Below are 17,466 nucleotides of genomic sequence, written 5' to 3' on the forward strand. Positions count from 1 at the left end.
GGAAATGTATAATCCAATAAGTTACACCAAATTCATTTAAACTTGACTTGGAAATTGGGTAAATAGCAATCCAATCTAAAATAAGATTTAAGATTTACTTCTAAAGATAATAAGGTTCTTTACGTAATACAAAGTTACTAACTAAAAAGGTTTCTTTAAAAATAAGAAAGTTACTAACTATATATATATATTTTGTGTGTTGCTGTTGTGGTAAACACTAACTAAACTATCTTGTCCCTTGAGGGACAATGGGAAATCCAATCAATTTAGACTAAAATATCTTAATTTTACGAGTAAAATAATGATAATTACATGTTGGTGAGATGGTAAACTTTTTACTAGACCCTATATGTTATATATAATATTGTTTTTTTTTTTTTGATTATTGAAACTATAAATACATATATGGAACTAGTTTAATAATTAAGTGTGATGTATTTGATATAACATATTGGTGAGATAAATTAAGTTACTACAAATGGCACCATATGACACCATACGATGTTTGTAATTCATGCATCTCTCTCTTTCTCTCTGAGCTTGCTTTCATGTCACAATGAGAAAAGTCTCAATTCTAATGGTTTCACAAATAATCAATTGTTCGGTTAATACAAAACTAGAAAAAAATTCCCAATTACTTCTTTAAAGTATTAAGTACATAATGATTACGTTTAAATGTAAAATGTAATTTTCTTTTGATTTTATTCATGAAATTATAAGAAGAGTTTTCTTTTCAAATTCAAAATACTATTTTAAATAGGAATTTGGCTTCCTTCCAACATTTTTGTGTATTAGAAACAACTCAAGATTATCATATATTCTAAAATAGTCATGTGTCAGTGTCATATTTTTTCTTTGCACAAAGATAAAAACCTTACCTTTAAAGGTGTCCATATGCTAATAATACAAGAAAGTGTGACGAAATTTTTGTATGATTTTGAAATTCAAAGAATATTCTAAAGCTTCCATCTAGGAATTACTTGTTGGTTTAATAATGATGTCATTTTTGGAAATTTTGTTGATGTCATTTAGGTGTAATAATAAAATTGTGTTCATGTCATTTATCTTTGGAAAAATATAAATCACAACTTTCTAAATTACGTTTGAAACCCTATATTATAGCTAGATCAACTTTTTTTAAAGTGATAAATGCTATATTTATAAAATTTTCATAACAAATACTATGTGGTAGATTTTTATTGGTGAAAAATAATAGTAATTTCAATTGTAGATGTTCTCAAAATTAAAATAACTAGTCACTTAAAGATTTATTGTAAAAGTATTGTGAAAACATTATAATACATAAGTTATAGGATTTAAAATATAATTTTATTTAATAAAAAAAATGAAAAGGGCAATTTGGTAACTTAACATATAAATAAAAAAAGGACAAGAGTTTTAAAAATATGGGCGTGGAGGAAAAGAGTACACACACACACACACAAAAACAGAGAGAAAGAAGAGAGGAGTGTAGAGAATTTGAGAGAGGCTTTTGTTTGTTGTTTCGTAATATCCACTCCCTTCCTATCCTCATTTCATTTCTCTCTATATATCTCTTATTACTTTCTTACCTTTCAATTCTCTCTCTCTCTCTCTCTCTCAGATATTTTTCAAATTAGGGTTTTTGCCAAAATTCCAATTTCAATTTCAATTTCGTTGTTTCTCACAAATTTTCCCAATGGCCGATTCAATCGCTACCTCTTCTGCCCCTGCTTCTCTCCCCAGAGACCTCACCAAGAAAAAGAGGGTAAATTTCACAATTCTTCTTCACTCTGTTTGTTTCCCTAGAAAATTTTAATTTTTTTTTTCTGTGGCATTTTGTTGTTTCAGTTCGTTCTGATTGTGAAAATTTTGTTTTTGTTTTTGTTTTTATAGACGAACAAGAAATTGAAGCAGAGCAAGCTCGATGTTCGGCGTGAACAATGGCTTTCTCAAGGTACGCTTAGCCTTTTATTTTATCTCTTTGTTTTCTGAATTTCATGATGTTTTTAGTCAAAATTGAATGTAAAATTATAATTTTTATTAAAATATTGAGCAAGAAATATCTGTGTTATTGTTTATTAAAAAAAAAAAAATCAAAATTGAATAAAACTGTCTCTTAGCAATTTAGATTCTTTTAATATATATATATATTTTCATTTTCTGGGTGCTTTTATTTTATGTTTGCTTATTTTAATGCGTGTAAAGAAAATCAGTATTTGAGATTGAATAATAAAGAGATAGTGCATATAGGTTGAATAATAAAGGTAATGCGTGTTGCTGTACCATGAAATTGAAATATCAGTCATGAACTATTGGAAACAACAATAGTGTATAGGGAAAGAGTGTAAGTCTATTATCACCTATCAAAAAAAAAAAGAAAGAATGTAAATCTATTATTATTATTATTATTATTATTTGCTGCTCAATGAAATGAAGTGAAACACCAAGAACAGTTTTTTAAATTGGTAACTGGTTCGTCTTCAACCAAGAACATGACTCTGCACTAGCCAAAATCTGTCCATGGTTGTGGAAGAACCATATAGAATGAAATATGAATAACATTTTAGCTTTTTGAGTTTTTGTATAAAGAAATTGGTCTTATATGCTTGTTCTTCTTCTGAATGTTTGAGTTGGTCTTTTTAGCTTGAATTCAAACCAATATTTGACGGGTTTATCTCAATAGATGTCTAAAACACCAAATGCTAACAGCGCAAAATTGCATGATGCTAAAATTTTATGTGTACTTTCTTCCGTTTCCTCTGTCAAGTAGAGGGTAAAAACTCATTTTGTACAACTCTTGCTACAGCCTTGACTACAAGAGATAGAAGATTGGTCTAAGTTCTAGTGTTCTAGATTTGATTGTCCTAGAGTGTCTCATGATGCTGATCATATTCTCTACTACAAATGGTCACAAGCTTAATGCTAGATGTGAAATGAACTTGTGAGTATATGGTCTTTTATGTTTATAGGAGAATGATGTTTGATAAAGACTCATTTTTTGGATTGGCTGGCAAAACTTATATTTGCTAATTCCATTTGTTCATAATGGACTGTTGTAATGCAGTCAAGAACAAGGGATGCAAGGTGGATTCAAATGGGAAGGATGAGTCTCACTCATCATCCATGCGAATAGCCAATGTGCAGAATGGATCACTGGATAATTTGGAAATAAGATCGAGAGGAGAGGAAAATGAGGGCTCAAGCATCCATGATAGTGATTTGGAGTCCCTGATGAATAGCCCAATTGGAATCACTTTGGATCACAATGATTCAAGTAAGGGTCTTACTGGGAGCAGCAGCAGTATCACAAGCAGCGGTTGTTGCTCTGGAAACATCAGCGAGGAAGAAGAGGATGATGGGTGCGTGGATGACTGGGAGGCTGTTGCAGATGCTTTGTATGCAGATGACAATCAGCACAAACCAATTGCAGAGTCTCCTGCCGAACCTGAAACTAGGGTTGAATCTGATAATCTTGAAGTACCTAACCATAATCCTGGAGTGGACTTGTCCAAAACAGAGAGTGGGAAAGTGGTACCTGAATCACGTGTGAACTGTCGAGCGTGGAGACCTGATGATGCTTGCCGTCCACAGAGTCTGCCCACTCTCTCCAAGCAGCACAGTTTTCCAATGAAATCTTGTGGCCGTGGAGCTATCACGTGGACGTGGCAAAGGCTCTCATCCCAACCTTCTTCATGTCCTATCTGCTATGAGGATTTAGACGTTACAGACTCTAGCTTTCTGCCATGTTCATGTGGATTTCATCTTTGCCTTTTCTGCCACAAAAGGATTCTTGAGGCAGATGGGCGATGCCCAGGCTGCAGGAAGCAGTATGATCAGATAAATGTCAATATGTGCTTCAATGAAAGGGTCGCTCCTTTCCAATTATCTCGTTCTTGTAGTATGAGTACTAGGTTTTAGAAAGACAGTTTCCATTCTTTGAATATTTCGTTCACACTCTCTCTTATGTTGCAGTCTTTTTTTTTCCCCTTTTTAAATTCTAGGACTTCAATTTTCCTTGAAGACGATATGAGTATAGTGATAGAGGGGTTTGAAACATTCAAAGAACTGAACTGGACTTTTATTGAGTCTGATTCTTAGCCGTATGCTGTTTTGTGCATGTTGATTTAGGAAACTGATGGATTTCTGTGAATACCCCCTATAGATACTTTGAAAATAACAAAAATAAAGTACAATATTTTACTTTTCAATTTCTTCACTCTGGGATATGTTCTCTTGATTTTTGAGTTGAAGTTAATTTTTGTGTAATATTGCTGCTGGTGTTTTGTGTGATGGTTGAAAGACTCCATTGAATCTGCTGCTTTTTTATCTTACAAATTGTGATGAAGGGGCTGCATTTTCTAAGTAAGAAAAAAAAAAAAAAAACAAACAAACAAACATTGGTGGCTGTGTTGTAATTGATTCTTAGTTGAATGTGAACTTAATTATATGTTCCCATTTTTGTAATTTTATTTTTCACCTTCATCTCCAGTCATTTATATTGTCTAACAGATTGTATATTTATGTATTTTTTTACTTGTCAATTGCATAAACTATAGGTCTTTAGGCTGGAGGAAAAGAAATTAGAGCTGAGTGTGCAGGGTACCTTGTCTTTGCTTGTTTCACAGCTAATTGTACAGGATGATGCCAGCTTGACGTGCTCGTTGTGTATCATGAAAAACTTCTCAAATGTATTTATGAATGAAAAACATGTACTGCGGTTATCATCTGTAACCTTTTACTCATTCTGTAAAAAACTTATTCTCATTACAGTCGATGTCATAACTCATAAGCCTTTAGAGTTGCAAATTCTAACTAAGAGCAATCACATTAGTGGTTGCAAAATACAAAAAGTGCTCAATTTTGCACATTTTAATCCAAAAAACATCCACATTAGTACTTGTAAAAATGTGCAAATATACAAAACTGCTTTGCAAATGAATAATAACTATGCATATATACACGATTACTATTCATGTGTAAATAATTTTTTATTCTTTTTTTCTCTCTCCGTGTCAGGTTGCTCTCTCATCTGTCTTCTTCTCACAACAAAGAAAGAAAAAGGTGAATGGGGCCATGTGGGTAGTGGTTTGTTTGATATAATAAAAAATAAAAGAAATATTATTATTTAAATAAAATAGATGATAGAATAGATAAACTGATGTGAGTATTTTGTAAAAGTGGGTGTGTAAAATAGTAAAATTATGTTTTTTCTTACAAAATAGACAAGAATTTTGTACGGACTGATGTGGTTGCTCTAAGTTAAGCATTTTATCAAGCCCTGGATTATGTGGATTAACATTCTCTCTATTCATGGAGAGAGTCCCTTCAGGGTTAAGATTTTACTTCTCATACCAATAAGAGTGTACATGAGGAGGATCTAGATACATCTTTAGATTTGTATATATAACTTAAATCATGATGATGGGGATTCTTTTCCTAATTATATGTGATGATTGGGGTGAATCAAGTCGTTTAGACTTTAGATGCAATGGGGTGGTTTTGCTTTTGTAGAATTGCTACTTTCATAATTTCCTCGCATTTAACTCCCGTAGCACAGCCATGAGCCATCCGTTTGCTATAAAGAGAATGAAATGGAGAGGACCCGGATCCCTATGGGGATCCTTGTCAGCTTTTCACGGTTTCAAGTTCTGCTACTCATTTAAAATGGTTGTGTTATTCTAACATAAAATCAGATCAAGAAAAATATTCATAAAAATATTTTTAAGCTGCAAAGCGACTAATTCATGTTTTTGCTTAGTTGTGCTTTCTATGTAGTTGCTATATCCAGTCCGGTATTGCATCCACAATTAGATCTAGTTGGTTCAGACATGTTTCCTCTATAATGGATTACCTTTTCACCCCGTTCATAACTTTACCAGTTACTTTCAAGAGATTCCTGTCTATAACTACTTGTTGTATGTGTGAAAGATTACAGACACAGAGTTGCTTGAAGAGTTCCTTCTTGTAATTACCTGTGTAAAAGATTATAAACACAAAGAAATAGTCAGGTGTTTGAAGGGTTCTGCACTTGAATACTTCAGTAGCTCGAAGAGTTCTGCACATCTACGTTAGGGGAAAAAAGAGAGGAAAACTTTCTATCTTTTGGCTGTTGGTTGGGGTAAGTTACACTAAGACCTGGTTGCAATTTTGTAGTGAGAGAAAAAGAAAGGATTGTTTCTGGCGTAAATTTTAAAAAGAAACTTCTTGATTAGGTGTGAAACAGATTCCTGGCAACCATTGACTCGGGTTTATAATTTGAAATGATTCTCCTTTTTTATAATTTTTGTTTACATAACCAGAAAATTAGTGGAAAAAAAAATGTCGGTAAAAATATTGGGCGCATAAAACATTGACTACAAGAGCAAACAAACAACAGTGAAACCTGAGAAGACTGCATCACTGCATGGCTGTCATGTACAACTGTCCACGTTAGCAAGTATGTAATCTTAAATTAAAACCAGTTTTATTTTGCTGGGTAATCTTGGTTTCTGTAGAAACCAACCAACATTACATGGGATATTTGTATAGAATCTTTGAATGTCTTGATATTGATTGACCAGCAATTTAATACCACAATATTTTACACAATTTTTGCCATAACCCGTCATGTTACGAGTTGTGAGTGATGAAAAAAAATTTGTGAGTTTATGTGAGTCTATATCTACATCACTCATATAATGAGTAATATAAAAAATTGTGTAAAATATTGTGGAACTAGTATTACTCCACGGGGAATTGCAAGTTGCAACACAGGACTTATTTTTTTTTACCATAACTTTGGACTTAGACTTAAGTCACCTAACTTTCCCACTTTCCAATACAAACAGGCACACACGGAGAGAGAGACCATAAGGCCCAATCCATAAGCATTGAAAGCATTAAGTAATAAATAAGAGGCAAATATAAATAAAATTTGTTCATAGCACGTGGTCACATGGGTGTAATTAAAGGGCATATAAATAAGGAGGATGAATAAATGAAATCTGTGAAGTGCACGTGGTCACATGTCTGTCTTCAATGGAAATATGTAATGAAAATGAAACGTACAAGGTGGTCTCCAAGAAGCTCACCAAGTTGAAATAAAATAAAGAAATAAATTAGGAACGGAAATGAAGAAGAAAATTCCAATACACTAACCCAATATAACTCATTCAAACTCGGCCAACCTCTCTTATCAAAGCCGTGTTCTCTCTCCCGTGTTATTTATGTATCTAAACGTGTTTGCTTCTTCTCCACTTCTTGACCTTTTCTAGAGTTCCGTGAGTCTTCCTTTATATATAGAGTCTTCTCTTCTTTTCTCACTTTCATTTGCATTGCAACCATTGTTTTTGTTTTACAAGGTTTGCAAATTTCTTAGTTCAAAAGAAACATACCAAATTGACAAACCCAATCGATTTTGTTTTGATGATGTTTCTTCCTAGAGCTGTTTCTGTTGTGACCATTCTAGTTTTCACTCTTCTGTCCTATGGAAATGCAATTAGATCATTGCCTAACAAGTTGGCATGTGGTGGTGATGAAGCACACATTGAATTTGGCATGTCTATGCGATTCTCAGAGGCACCAGGGTACCAAAATGGACCCAAATGTGCTGTCTTGGCCAGAAATGGAATGCTATTGGCATGTGACCCTTCAGTTGTTCAGATAGCAATGACTATTGATTTGGAGTACTTGCGAGGCACTGTTGCGGCTGTCCATTCAGTTCTCAAACACAGTTCTTGTCCTGAAAATGTTCTCTTTCACTTCATTGCTTCTGATTCCAGCTTGGTTGATTTAGCTGAGCTTACTCGGATTGTACAATCCACATTCCCTTCTTTGAGTTTCAAAGTTTACGTCTTCAAGGAAAGTATAGTCAATAGTCTAATCTCATCCTCAGTTCGCCAGGCTCTAGAGAACCCATTAAACTATGCAAGAAGCTACTTAGCTGATATACTTGAGGCTTGTGTTAAACGTGTGATCTATCTAGACTCTGATGTCATTGTTGTGGATGATATTCAAAAGCTATGGAGTGTGTCTCTATCTGGGTCAAGAACAATTGGAGCTCCGGAGTATTGTCACGCAAACTTCACCAAGTACTTTTCAGTTGAATTCTGGTCCGACCCTGAGTTTTCCGAGGTTTTTGCAGGGAAAAGGCCTTGTTATTTCAACACGGGTGTGATGGTGATGGATTTGGTGAGGTGGAGAGAGGGAGACTACACAAGAAAGATTGAGAAATGGATGGAAATTCAAAAGGAGAGGAGGATTTATGAGTTGGGTTCTCTTCCACCGTTTATGTTGGTATTTGGTGGAGATGTTGAGGCCATTGATCATAGATGGAACCAACATGGCCTTGGTGGAGATAATGTGGTTAGCAATTGTAGATCTTTGCATCCTGGTCCTGTGAGTTTGCTGCATTGGAGTGGCAAGGGGAAGCCATGGGCAAGACTTGATGCGAGGAGGCCGTGCCCAGTTGACTACCTATGGGCTCCTTATGATCTCTACAAACCCCATGACCAACCACATCACCACCACCACCGTTACAGGAAACAAAAACAACAGTAGTTGATACATTCTTCTAGAGCATTATAATTTGTATGATTCTTTTTTATTCTTTCTACAGTTAGGAACATTCATTTATGTGTATAGAGAGAAATACCAAAGCACAAATTTTGCAATGAAATTGATGGAAATAGAGCAACTTTACAATTGAATGGAGTAGGCAGCTTCTCTTTTTGGTCAAATTAGTTTTGTCTATGTTGTATACACTGTATACGTCTGTATCGTCAGTCCACTTTTTTCCGTTGCCATCTTCTATTTGTCAAAGGTCCTATAATCCACTAATCCGTGGAAGCCATCATATAGAACACCAAATTTTCATTGTCAAGAACATCTAGAAGCTCTACGGTCAAAATTGTTTCTGTTCAGGTTGCAATTCACATGGCTGCTTATTATTCTGTCACGCTCAAAAATACTTGTGCACTAATGAATGGGGTATACATTCTCATATGTCATCCTTAATCAGGGTTTACAGTTCTTGAATCATGAATGACTCTGGAGACTAATGTTCAATGAAAGACCAATGAAGCGGGCATTTTACAATTCTATTGCAAAGAATAAAATTTAGTTTTAGTTCCTTAGGTTGTGTGTCTTGGATTCTCCAATTAAATTCAACCATGCGATTGCATTGAACACTTTATTAGATTGTTGAATATATTTATTCTCAAAAAAGACAACGTTGTTTTTGCACCATTGATCAATACAACTACGCGATTAAATTCAATTGAAGAACCTAAAGTACTAGTACCTAGCAAATTGAATCTAAATTTGAGCCACAAACTAAATCCCAATATTGGAATGATAATCAAGGTTTTCATTTGATATTATTTGGCATTAAGTATGAAACCAAAACTTTGTTGTAGCAAGTTCAATTTTTCTGAGAAGTTTAAAACATGACCATGTACTCCCAGAGTATCTGGACAACCAAGACTTCCTGCTCGTGAGGTGTGATTACTGCGATACTAGATGGAATTCTTTTTAGTCCAAATGCATAGCTGTTTTGTCTAGCGCATCACAAAGTCAAAACAGATTACCACTTCAACCTTTGATAGAATGGCATGGGATAATTCAAGAGCAGATGGCATTGATATGACTCTACAATGATTGATTTGGACAGTAGTTTCAATTACACCAGTCAGAGTTTTGCCTTTCATGTGAGGTAAGTTGGAAAATTGACATGAAAGAGGTACAAGCAAGAATTAAATGTGGTATTATTACATGGTTTTCACTTGAACAATAATATTGATGAAGATAAACAGGAGAAAAAACAAAAAGAAGAAAAGAATTTACACGTCTTCTGCCTTTTCTTTTTCTGATGGTCATTCCTGAATTCCTTCCCTTTACAACAATCCAATAACGCAAGTTAAATGCAACCTGTTTTCCAAGCCTCTCAAATGATGACCCAACAGCATACACCTGTCAGCAGAAGAGTGAAACTTAGTATGTGATCCCGGATGGGAATCAATTGAGTTAATAAGACAGAAAGAGGCCTTGACTGGCTACAACGTCTAAGGTCTATGTAAGCATGGACGTGTGTGTGCTCTCCCATGTGCATACGATGAGTACACATAAGTGACTCGTTCAAAACTAACCCACAGAAAACCTGAGAAAAAGCAATTTATTAAGGGAGTAACAAATACTAACCAGAAAAGTAGCTTTGCTAGGTAATCCCGGGAAGTGCCTATGGTGTCACAAAGTTCATCATCACCATCTGGGCGGTTCTCAGTACCTGCCTTGACTGAATCTACCGTAAAATCAGAGGTAGTCTCATCTTTAAAGAATCTATGCAATATGTTTTGAACAAGTTGGTGAATAATGTCTTCGACCTCTAAAGATGATGGACGAGAAAGTTCAGTCACCTGTTGAAATAAACAATGTATGAAAAGAGGAAATTTTAGTTATAATAAAGGCTTAAAACCAGGTGGGGAAGAGAAAAAGGGGATTGAACATCGGAGGCTAGAATGACAGAGTAGAGTAACACTATCTAATCAAAGGAATTTAGGACATTACCATATCAGAATCCAAGGATCGCAAATACTCTAACAAATTGTTCCTATTTTCTCTGTCATATTCTATTTTCAAATTTTCCTGCTTCTGGGCATCAAGTTCCTGAAACAAGATACACTAGTCAGCTTAAAGTGAGAGTATCTAAGCACCTTAACATCTCAAGCAAATCACATTCATAAGCATGTTCAGTAAGTTTCACATCATCATTTATGCATGGCTGAAAGTAGGCCAGCATAATGTTGATTGCAACAGCAAAGTGCATAACAACAGCAAGTTACATTTAAAGCAGACAGAAAATGCATCTGGCACGTCCAGCTGGGCTACTGTGAGTTAGATAGATAACAGGAAAGCTCTAGAGCCAATGCACAGATTTTTTTCAAGATTCCCCTAGTGAAATCTAATGTGTAATACTTGATAACCTTTTTTTTTTTGTTTTGTGGGGAGGGGGGGTGGTGGGGGGAAGTATACTTAGTGACTGACATTTTAGAGGTACGAAAGCAACTCATGCAAGTTTGAAAACTTCATCATTTCTGTTCCACAGTACCTTCAATTGACAAGCAATAGCTACAATCTTGAAGGCCATATGATGAACTCTAGATCTTCATATAAGAGATACAAGCTTAACATGCAATGTAACAGAGAGGAGATTTGAGGAAGAAAATAACTTATATTCAGTCCCTTTACATTGAATATGTGTTATTGACTCTTTTCAATCAGTCATTAGAGGGGACTACAAGTAAATGAATCCTGAGATAAATGCTATCATTCTACATAATGGTTTGTCATAATCATACACGCGTAAAAAATACAAAAGAATTCAAGTCATGTAATAATTACAATACTTAATAGATGCAGGTAAGAAAAAAAAGCACATCAAGTCAAGTTCAACCAGAGTGGCAACATTTTAATTCAATGTTGTGCAACCATAAGCAAATTGGAAAGGACAAATTCCATTAAGCAAATCAAGGAAACAACAATTCAAGGTCTTCCATTTGGAAGAGGCATAGGAAATGCTTTCAATCACTTAATTAAAAGACCATGCTTTGCATGCGTTGCAAACCTAGAAATAGAGTCATCTCTAAGATCTTGTTTACCTAGAATTAAACCCATATAAATGTTTCCTTTCAAATCAAGTACCCATAAAATACCAACTAAACACCACCTAATACCATTTTTGAAAATTCCTACTTCAAACGTTCCCAAATCATGCAAAATACAACAAAAATTGCAGAAATAAATTCTCTAATACAACAATCTCAGCAACAAAGTAACAGAATTACACAAAACACAAGAGCCAAATAGCACGAAATATGTTCTCAAATCCAGTATTCAGGGCAAGAAAAGTGACAAATTATGCGAAATAGAGAGCAAGTTAAACAAGATACATTCTCAAATGCAATGTTGACAACAACAAAGTAACAATTTCTGTGAAATACAGAGAAATATTACCAAAAAAAGAAAACCCATACATTCTAAAATGCAGTATTCATAGCACCAATGTAACAAAATCACACAAAAAACAGAGCAAAACTACACAAAACACATTCTAAAATGCAGTATTACAGCAATCAAAGTAACAAATTTACCCAAAATACAGAGCAAACACTGACCTCTTTTACATTAGACAACTCCGATTGCAACTTTTGGATGTAATTTAATGCCTCCGGTGACAAATCCCCGAAAATTTGAGGTGCCCTTCTCTCCAAATCCTCAATACTTATATCACCACCACCCCCACTATCCCTCACCTTACTCTCTTCCTCCACCTTATTCGCCTCCACCTCGCGCCTCCGCTCCGAACATTTCAAATTCTCCAAACTATCCGGCGAAATCTCCAAGTTCCTCATCAACGATATCCTATACTCCGCGTTCCACAGCGTATACCTAACCATAACACCAATCAATCCAATCAAAACCAATCCAAATTTTCATATAAGTTTTCTTCTAATAATTAATAATTGTAAAGGCTACATCAATTGTGTAAAAAAATTTATACTTCTTTTTCCAATAATTAACCCAATCCAATTTTTTGGGGCAAAATGCAAAAAGACCATCTCGGGGTGCTATTCATTTTGTATTACTGACCCCTGAGATTTAGGAATTGTCCAAATTGACAGAAAATGGTCACATATTATTTTTAAAATGATTCATTTTATATTAAAGTTATCAAATGCACACCACATGACCATTTGCTGTCAATTATAATTAACAGAAATTACGATGTACTGATCAATTTGGACAACTCTTAAACCTGTCAACAATACAAAATTGATAGCAAAAGGGGTCAATTATAATTTACCTTTTGGGATACCTTTCTTTTCTTAATAATTAACACATGGAATCACTTTTTTTTTTTTAATATAAATATTTTTCCTAATAATCCAAAATTTTCGATTTTTTTTTCCTCCTAATAACATTAATAAACTTAAAAGCAATACAAGAATCACTTAAATTTTTTGAATTTTTAAATAAAATTATTAATAAATTGAAAGAAATGGTTGTGGTGGTGGTACCCGGTGATGACGGAGGAGACAAGGAGGCGATGAAGTGGCCGTTTGGAAACGGAGACGGTGACGGAGAATTGATCGGACGGGAGCAAGCCTAGCATAGTGGAAATGGTCTGCTTCATGGAATCCTTGGCCGAATCCGAAACCGCCTTGGATACAACCGAAGTATCCAGGGGCTCGATCTTCTTCAACATGTTGGCGATGACGGAGAATCCGCGGTCGAGCTTCGAGTTCCGCGTCGAGATGACGAAGTCGTCGGAGACGCCGCCTCCGTCGACGCCGGAGATCAGGCAGTTGACGGCGGAAGACGCCGACGCGGCATAGCGGGGCCGTCTGGGGTGGCGAGAAGGTAGTAGTTGAGGGTGGTGGTGGAGGAGGGGTTGGTGGTTGTGGAGGGGTTTGAGAGACAGGTCGGTGACGCGAGAGAGAATGAAAGCTCGAGCAGCTGAGGCAGAGGCCATATGATATGAAGAATTTTGGTGAGCGGAGACGAAACGAAGAGATTTTCTCTTCTTTTTGGCTTTTGCTCTCTATCTTTGTTTGATGATGATGATGCCTCTACGGGCTGCTCTCACGGCTTCCTCGAATTATTGTTATTATTTTTTTTTTCTTACTTATTCTTACCCTTATATCTTGGCCTCAAGTCTGATCTTTTTATTTTGTTTGTTTGCTTTTGTAAGTGGATGTTTGGTGAAAACATTAACATTTGCACTTGGTTTTGTTTTTAATTGCAAGTTTCTCTTTTCTTTGGCTTAAAATTGCAAATCAATCCATACATCTAATTTCATAACATGCTTAGAGTCTATTTGGATGTTGCTTATTACTGAAAACTAAAAATACTATAGTAAAATAATTTTTAAATGTGTGAATAGTGTTGTGGATTTAAATTCATCTTGAAATTTGTATTTGGATAACTTTTGTGAATTTGTGAACAGTACCATGAGACTTCCATTTTTTCAGCAAAACGCACAAATGCAGACGTGTTTCCCATTTTAGTGCAATCCAAACACTCACTTAGTTGTAAATGGGTTTAGTAGACTAATCACAAATTTGGGTTTAGGTTTAAGTGTGTCACTAGGGTTTTTTATTGTAAATTCCACAATCGACAATGGTGGTCTATTTATAAGCGTGGAACTAGCAGGTGGAATGCTATTATAGTAATAAAGAGGTAAAGAAGCCACATTTATCGCCTCCTCCTATGTTTTTGTTATAAAAAATAAAATTTACACTTTCCATATTGAAGAATAATTCAGTGAAGAGTTTTTTTTTGTTTTTTTTTTTGAAAAGCTTATATTCTCCATTTCCTTTTCTTTTTTCTTAAATACTATACTAATAGTCTATTTTTTAAACCATATGCTAAAGTTTAGTCTTTGAGTGATTTTATTCTCTAATGTTTGCTACAAATGAGCTTTTAGTGATTTTAGGGATGACAAAAATTCTCATTCGCACTTCACTTCGGGCTAATTTTTTCCACTTTGATGGGGGTGAGGATGGGTTTTACTTGCCTTGCCTCAAATGTATATATAATAAATAGTACATGTGTAATAGTGGTACACTCATGCCTGTGCGAAGCACTTATAAAGCATGAGTGGGGCGCTTCTCTTGTCGATGTGGAATTGCACTCAAAGTCTTCCCATGTTGCTTGAGAACAAAACCGCGCGGGCTTGACTCTCCAAAGCGGACAAACAAGCTTGCGGGTGGCCAAGATTAATCCTCCCCCACAATACATATCTAAATTATTTATACAAAAAAACAAATCACTTATATACATGGCCTAGTAATAATTTATATATTTTTTATACATATTCTATTACAATATTCAAAACACTTGCCTATCATTTTATCTTACTACTCTCATGGTCACATTTTCCTCTTATATAATTTTTGATGTATAACCAAAAATCACATCTATGGTTCGTCCAGACGGGTCGTCCAGAGAGTTGCGGTTAGCCAAACATCAGGCCATCTTCAATTCGTCCAGATATCTTGTCCTTGGGATGTTGGGCAATTGATCACTCCAGGGAATCAAGTCGAGAGAGTCGTCCATGCACAAGGTGCATGGACGACCACACAACGACACAACAAAGAGTCATCCATGCGCAGAGCACATGGACGACTACGCGAACACTTGGCGAACTTCGTAGCGGTTCATCAACCCGCGTTCATCGCCGCCAATCCCTCCACTGCATGTAACTTCCAACGGCGGTTATAACTTTTTGTAGCCGTTGAGGAGGTTATATCCGAATTACAAGATTCTGGGGGAAGTTATTGAACTAGTAACCGCCCTAGAGTACCCTATATAAGGCCCGGTCTTCACCACGTAAAGGTATGAATTTCCTGAGATTTTACATTGAGTAAAGTTGAAACTCCATTAGAAGAGAAAAAACTAACTTCATCATCGGAGGGTGTTTGGCCGGCTCACCTTGGTCACCCTTTGACTGCTTTCTCTCTTTGTAGGCCTTCGCTAGCGCTGTAGTCCACCGAAGCTGAAGTGTTCAACTAACTGATTCCATACATCATCAGTTGGCGCCGTCTGTGGGAATATACTGTTTCGTGAAAACGATTTGCGACTTGCTTTTCCTGGAACAAAAGTCAAATGGTTCGGACCAGATCGAAGGCTACTAGCCCAGGCCATCAAGGGAGTAGGGATGCTTCTAGCCATCCCCATCGAAATCACCAATCAGCGCCTGTCACGCAGTCGCCTTCCATCCAACACATACAATCCATGGCGGCCGCGATGGCGGAATTAACCAGCCAAAACCAAGAGTTGACTAGGGAGATAGAAAGGTAGCGACGAGAAGGGCAAGCTGAGAGACAATCCCAGAGTCGAGGAGATGGAGGAAATGCTGAGCCCGAGATTCAATCAAGAGGCACCACTTCGCGAAGGGTGCCACATCTGGAGAATGAAATGGATCAGATGAGGAAGGTTATGGATGAGGTGAAGGAGAACATGAGAAGGGCAAATCCCGTAGAGGATTTGGTCCACCGAACAAATTCCCCTTTTACTGCTTCCATCAATGGGCATCCCTTGCCGCCTAAGTTTAAAATGCCTTCCCTAGACTCATACGATGGAGCGCGTGATCCTTTCGATCATATCGCTACTTTCAAGACAACAATGCTTCTCTAAGGAGTTCCGGACGAGATCATGTGCAGAGCTTTCCCTACCACCCTTAAGGGACTAGCACGTGTATGGTTCAGCAAAATACCCCCGAATTCTGTAAGTTCTTTTGAGGAGTTGAGCAAGTTATTCGTCAATAATTTCATAGGGGGACAAAGACACAAACGTTCCTCGTCCAGTTTGCTGACCATAGAGCAAGGAGAAAATGAGAGCCTGCGTTCCTTCATCACGTGCTTCAATAGGGAAGCCTTGACAGTAGACGAGGTGGACGACAAGCTCCTATTGGCAGCCTTCCATAATGGGGTTAACTCTGATTTATTTATTCACAAGTTGTATGAAAAAGAGCCCCAATCCATGGCTGAACTCGTCCATTCAGCCCAAAACTTTATGAATGCAGAAGACGCTATCATAGCTAAGAAGAGGAAGAGAGTTGAGAGAATGGAAGCCAACCCCCCGCGTCATCCTGACCAAGGGCCTCGTCCAAAGAAGGGACGAACGGAAGACAAGAAGGATCGAGACAGGGATAATAGGAAGGCAGGCCCATCAGCACGGAATCAGAATTACACACCCTTGAATGCCCCACTCGATCAAGTGCTCATGCAGATCAAGGATGATCCTTCCTTAAAGTGGCCAGAAAAGATGAAGGGAGATCCTAACAAGCGCAATAAGAATAAATATTGTCGCTTCCATAGGGATCATGGTCATGACACGGATGAGTGTTATGACTTGAAACAGCAGATTGAGAATCTCATCAGACAAGGAAAATTGAGGCATTTCGTTGGAAGAGATCATAAAGATGAAAAATTGAAAGCGAAGATGGAAGAACCATCACGGCCCCCACTCGGAGAAATAAGAGTTATCATTGGTGGGACGTCGACGGGGCAGTCCTCCAAGGCGAAGAAGACGTACCTCAAAGCGGTGCAGAACGTCCAACTCTCTGGACGACCCCCAAGGACGAAGGAAACAGACGAACCAACCATCACTTTTACGGACGAAGAAGCTGAAAGGATCCATCATCCGCACGACGATGCAATTGTCATTACCCTGCTCATAGCAGATTACAAAACCAGGAGGGTGTTGGTGGATAATGGAAGCTCCGCAGATATATTGTATTATCCCGCCTTCCAGCAGATGAGGATTGGACGAGATCAGCTTCGTCCTGCATGTTCGCCACTGATAGGATTTGGGGGAATGAAAGTGCAGCCCGTAGGCACCATTACCTTACCTGTAGTAGTAGGGTCATACCCGCAGCAGATAACCAAAGATGTAAATTTCCTTGTGGTGGATTGTTCCTCCTCTTATAATGCCATCATTGGAAGA

General features: G+C 36.8%; 2 protein-coding genes and 1 non-coding gene across 3 annotated transcripts; 2 read left to right on the top strand and 1 right to left on the bottom strand.

Annotated features, from left to right (window-relative positions):
• The first annotated feature begins 1,694 nt into the window (after positions 1-1,694).
• On the top strand, positions 1,695-4,952 carry LOC111986238 (uncharacterized). Its single transcript, XR_010632607.1, has 3 exons — positions 1,695-1,747; positions 1,876-1,936; positions 4,539-4,952. It is a non-coding gene; the product is annotated as an uncharacterized LOC111986238 (transcript).
• A 2,268-nt stretch (positions 4,953-7,220) lies between these two features.
• On the top strand, positions 7,221-8,845 carry LOC111986236 (probable galacturonosyltransferase-like 10). Its single transcript, XM_024017872.2, has one exon. The coding sequence runs from the start codon at positions 7,387-7,389 to the stop codon at positions 8,518-8,520; it is 1,134 nt and encodes a 377-aa protein (XP_023873640.1). The 5' UTR covers positions 7,221-7,386; the 3' UTR covers positions 8,521-8,845.
• Positions 8,846-9,578: 733 nt separating this feature from the next.
• Positions 9,579-13,649, bottom strand: LOC112031833 (uncharacterized). Its single transcript, XM_065782453.1, has 5 exons — positions 13,035-13,649; positions 12,132-12,405; positions 10,525-10,623; positions 10,159-10,373; positions 9,579-9,930 (listed from the first exon to the last, which is right to left on the bottom strand). The coding sequence occupies exons 1-5, from the start codon at positions 13,487-13,489 to the stop codon at positions 9,855-9,857; spliced, it is 1,119 nt and encodes a 372-aa protein (XP_065638525.1). The 5' UTR covers positions 13,490-13,649; the 3' UTR covers positions 9,579-9,854.
• Between the last annotated feature and the right edge of the window lie 3,817 nt (positions 13,650-17,466).

This window comes from Quercus suber, unplaced genomic scaffold, assembly GCF_002906115.3.
Source record: "Quercus suber isolate HL8 unplaced genomic scaffold, Cork oak 2.0 scaffold_302, whole genome shotgun sequence".
Lineage (NCBI taxonomy): Eukaryota > Viridiplantae > Streptophyta > Magnoliopsida > Fagales > Fagaceae > Quercus > Quercus suber.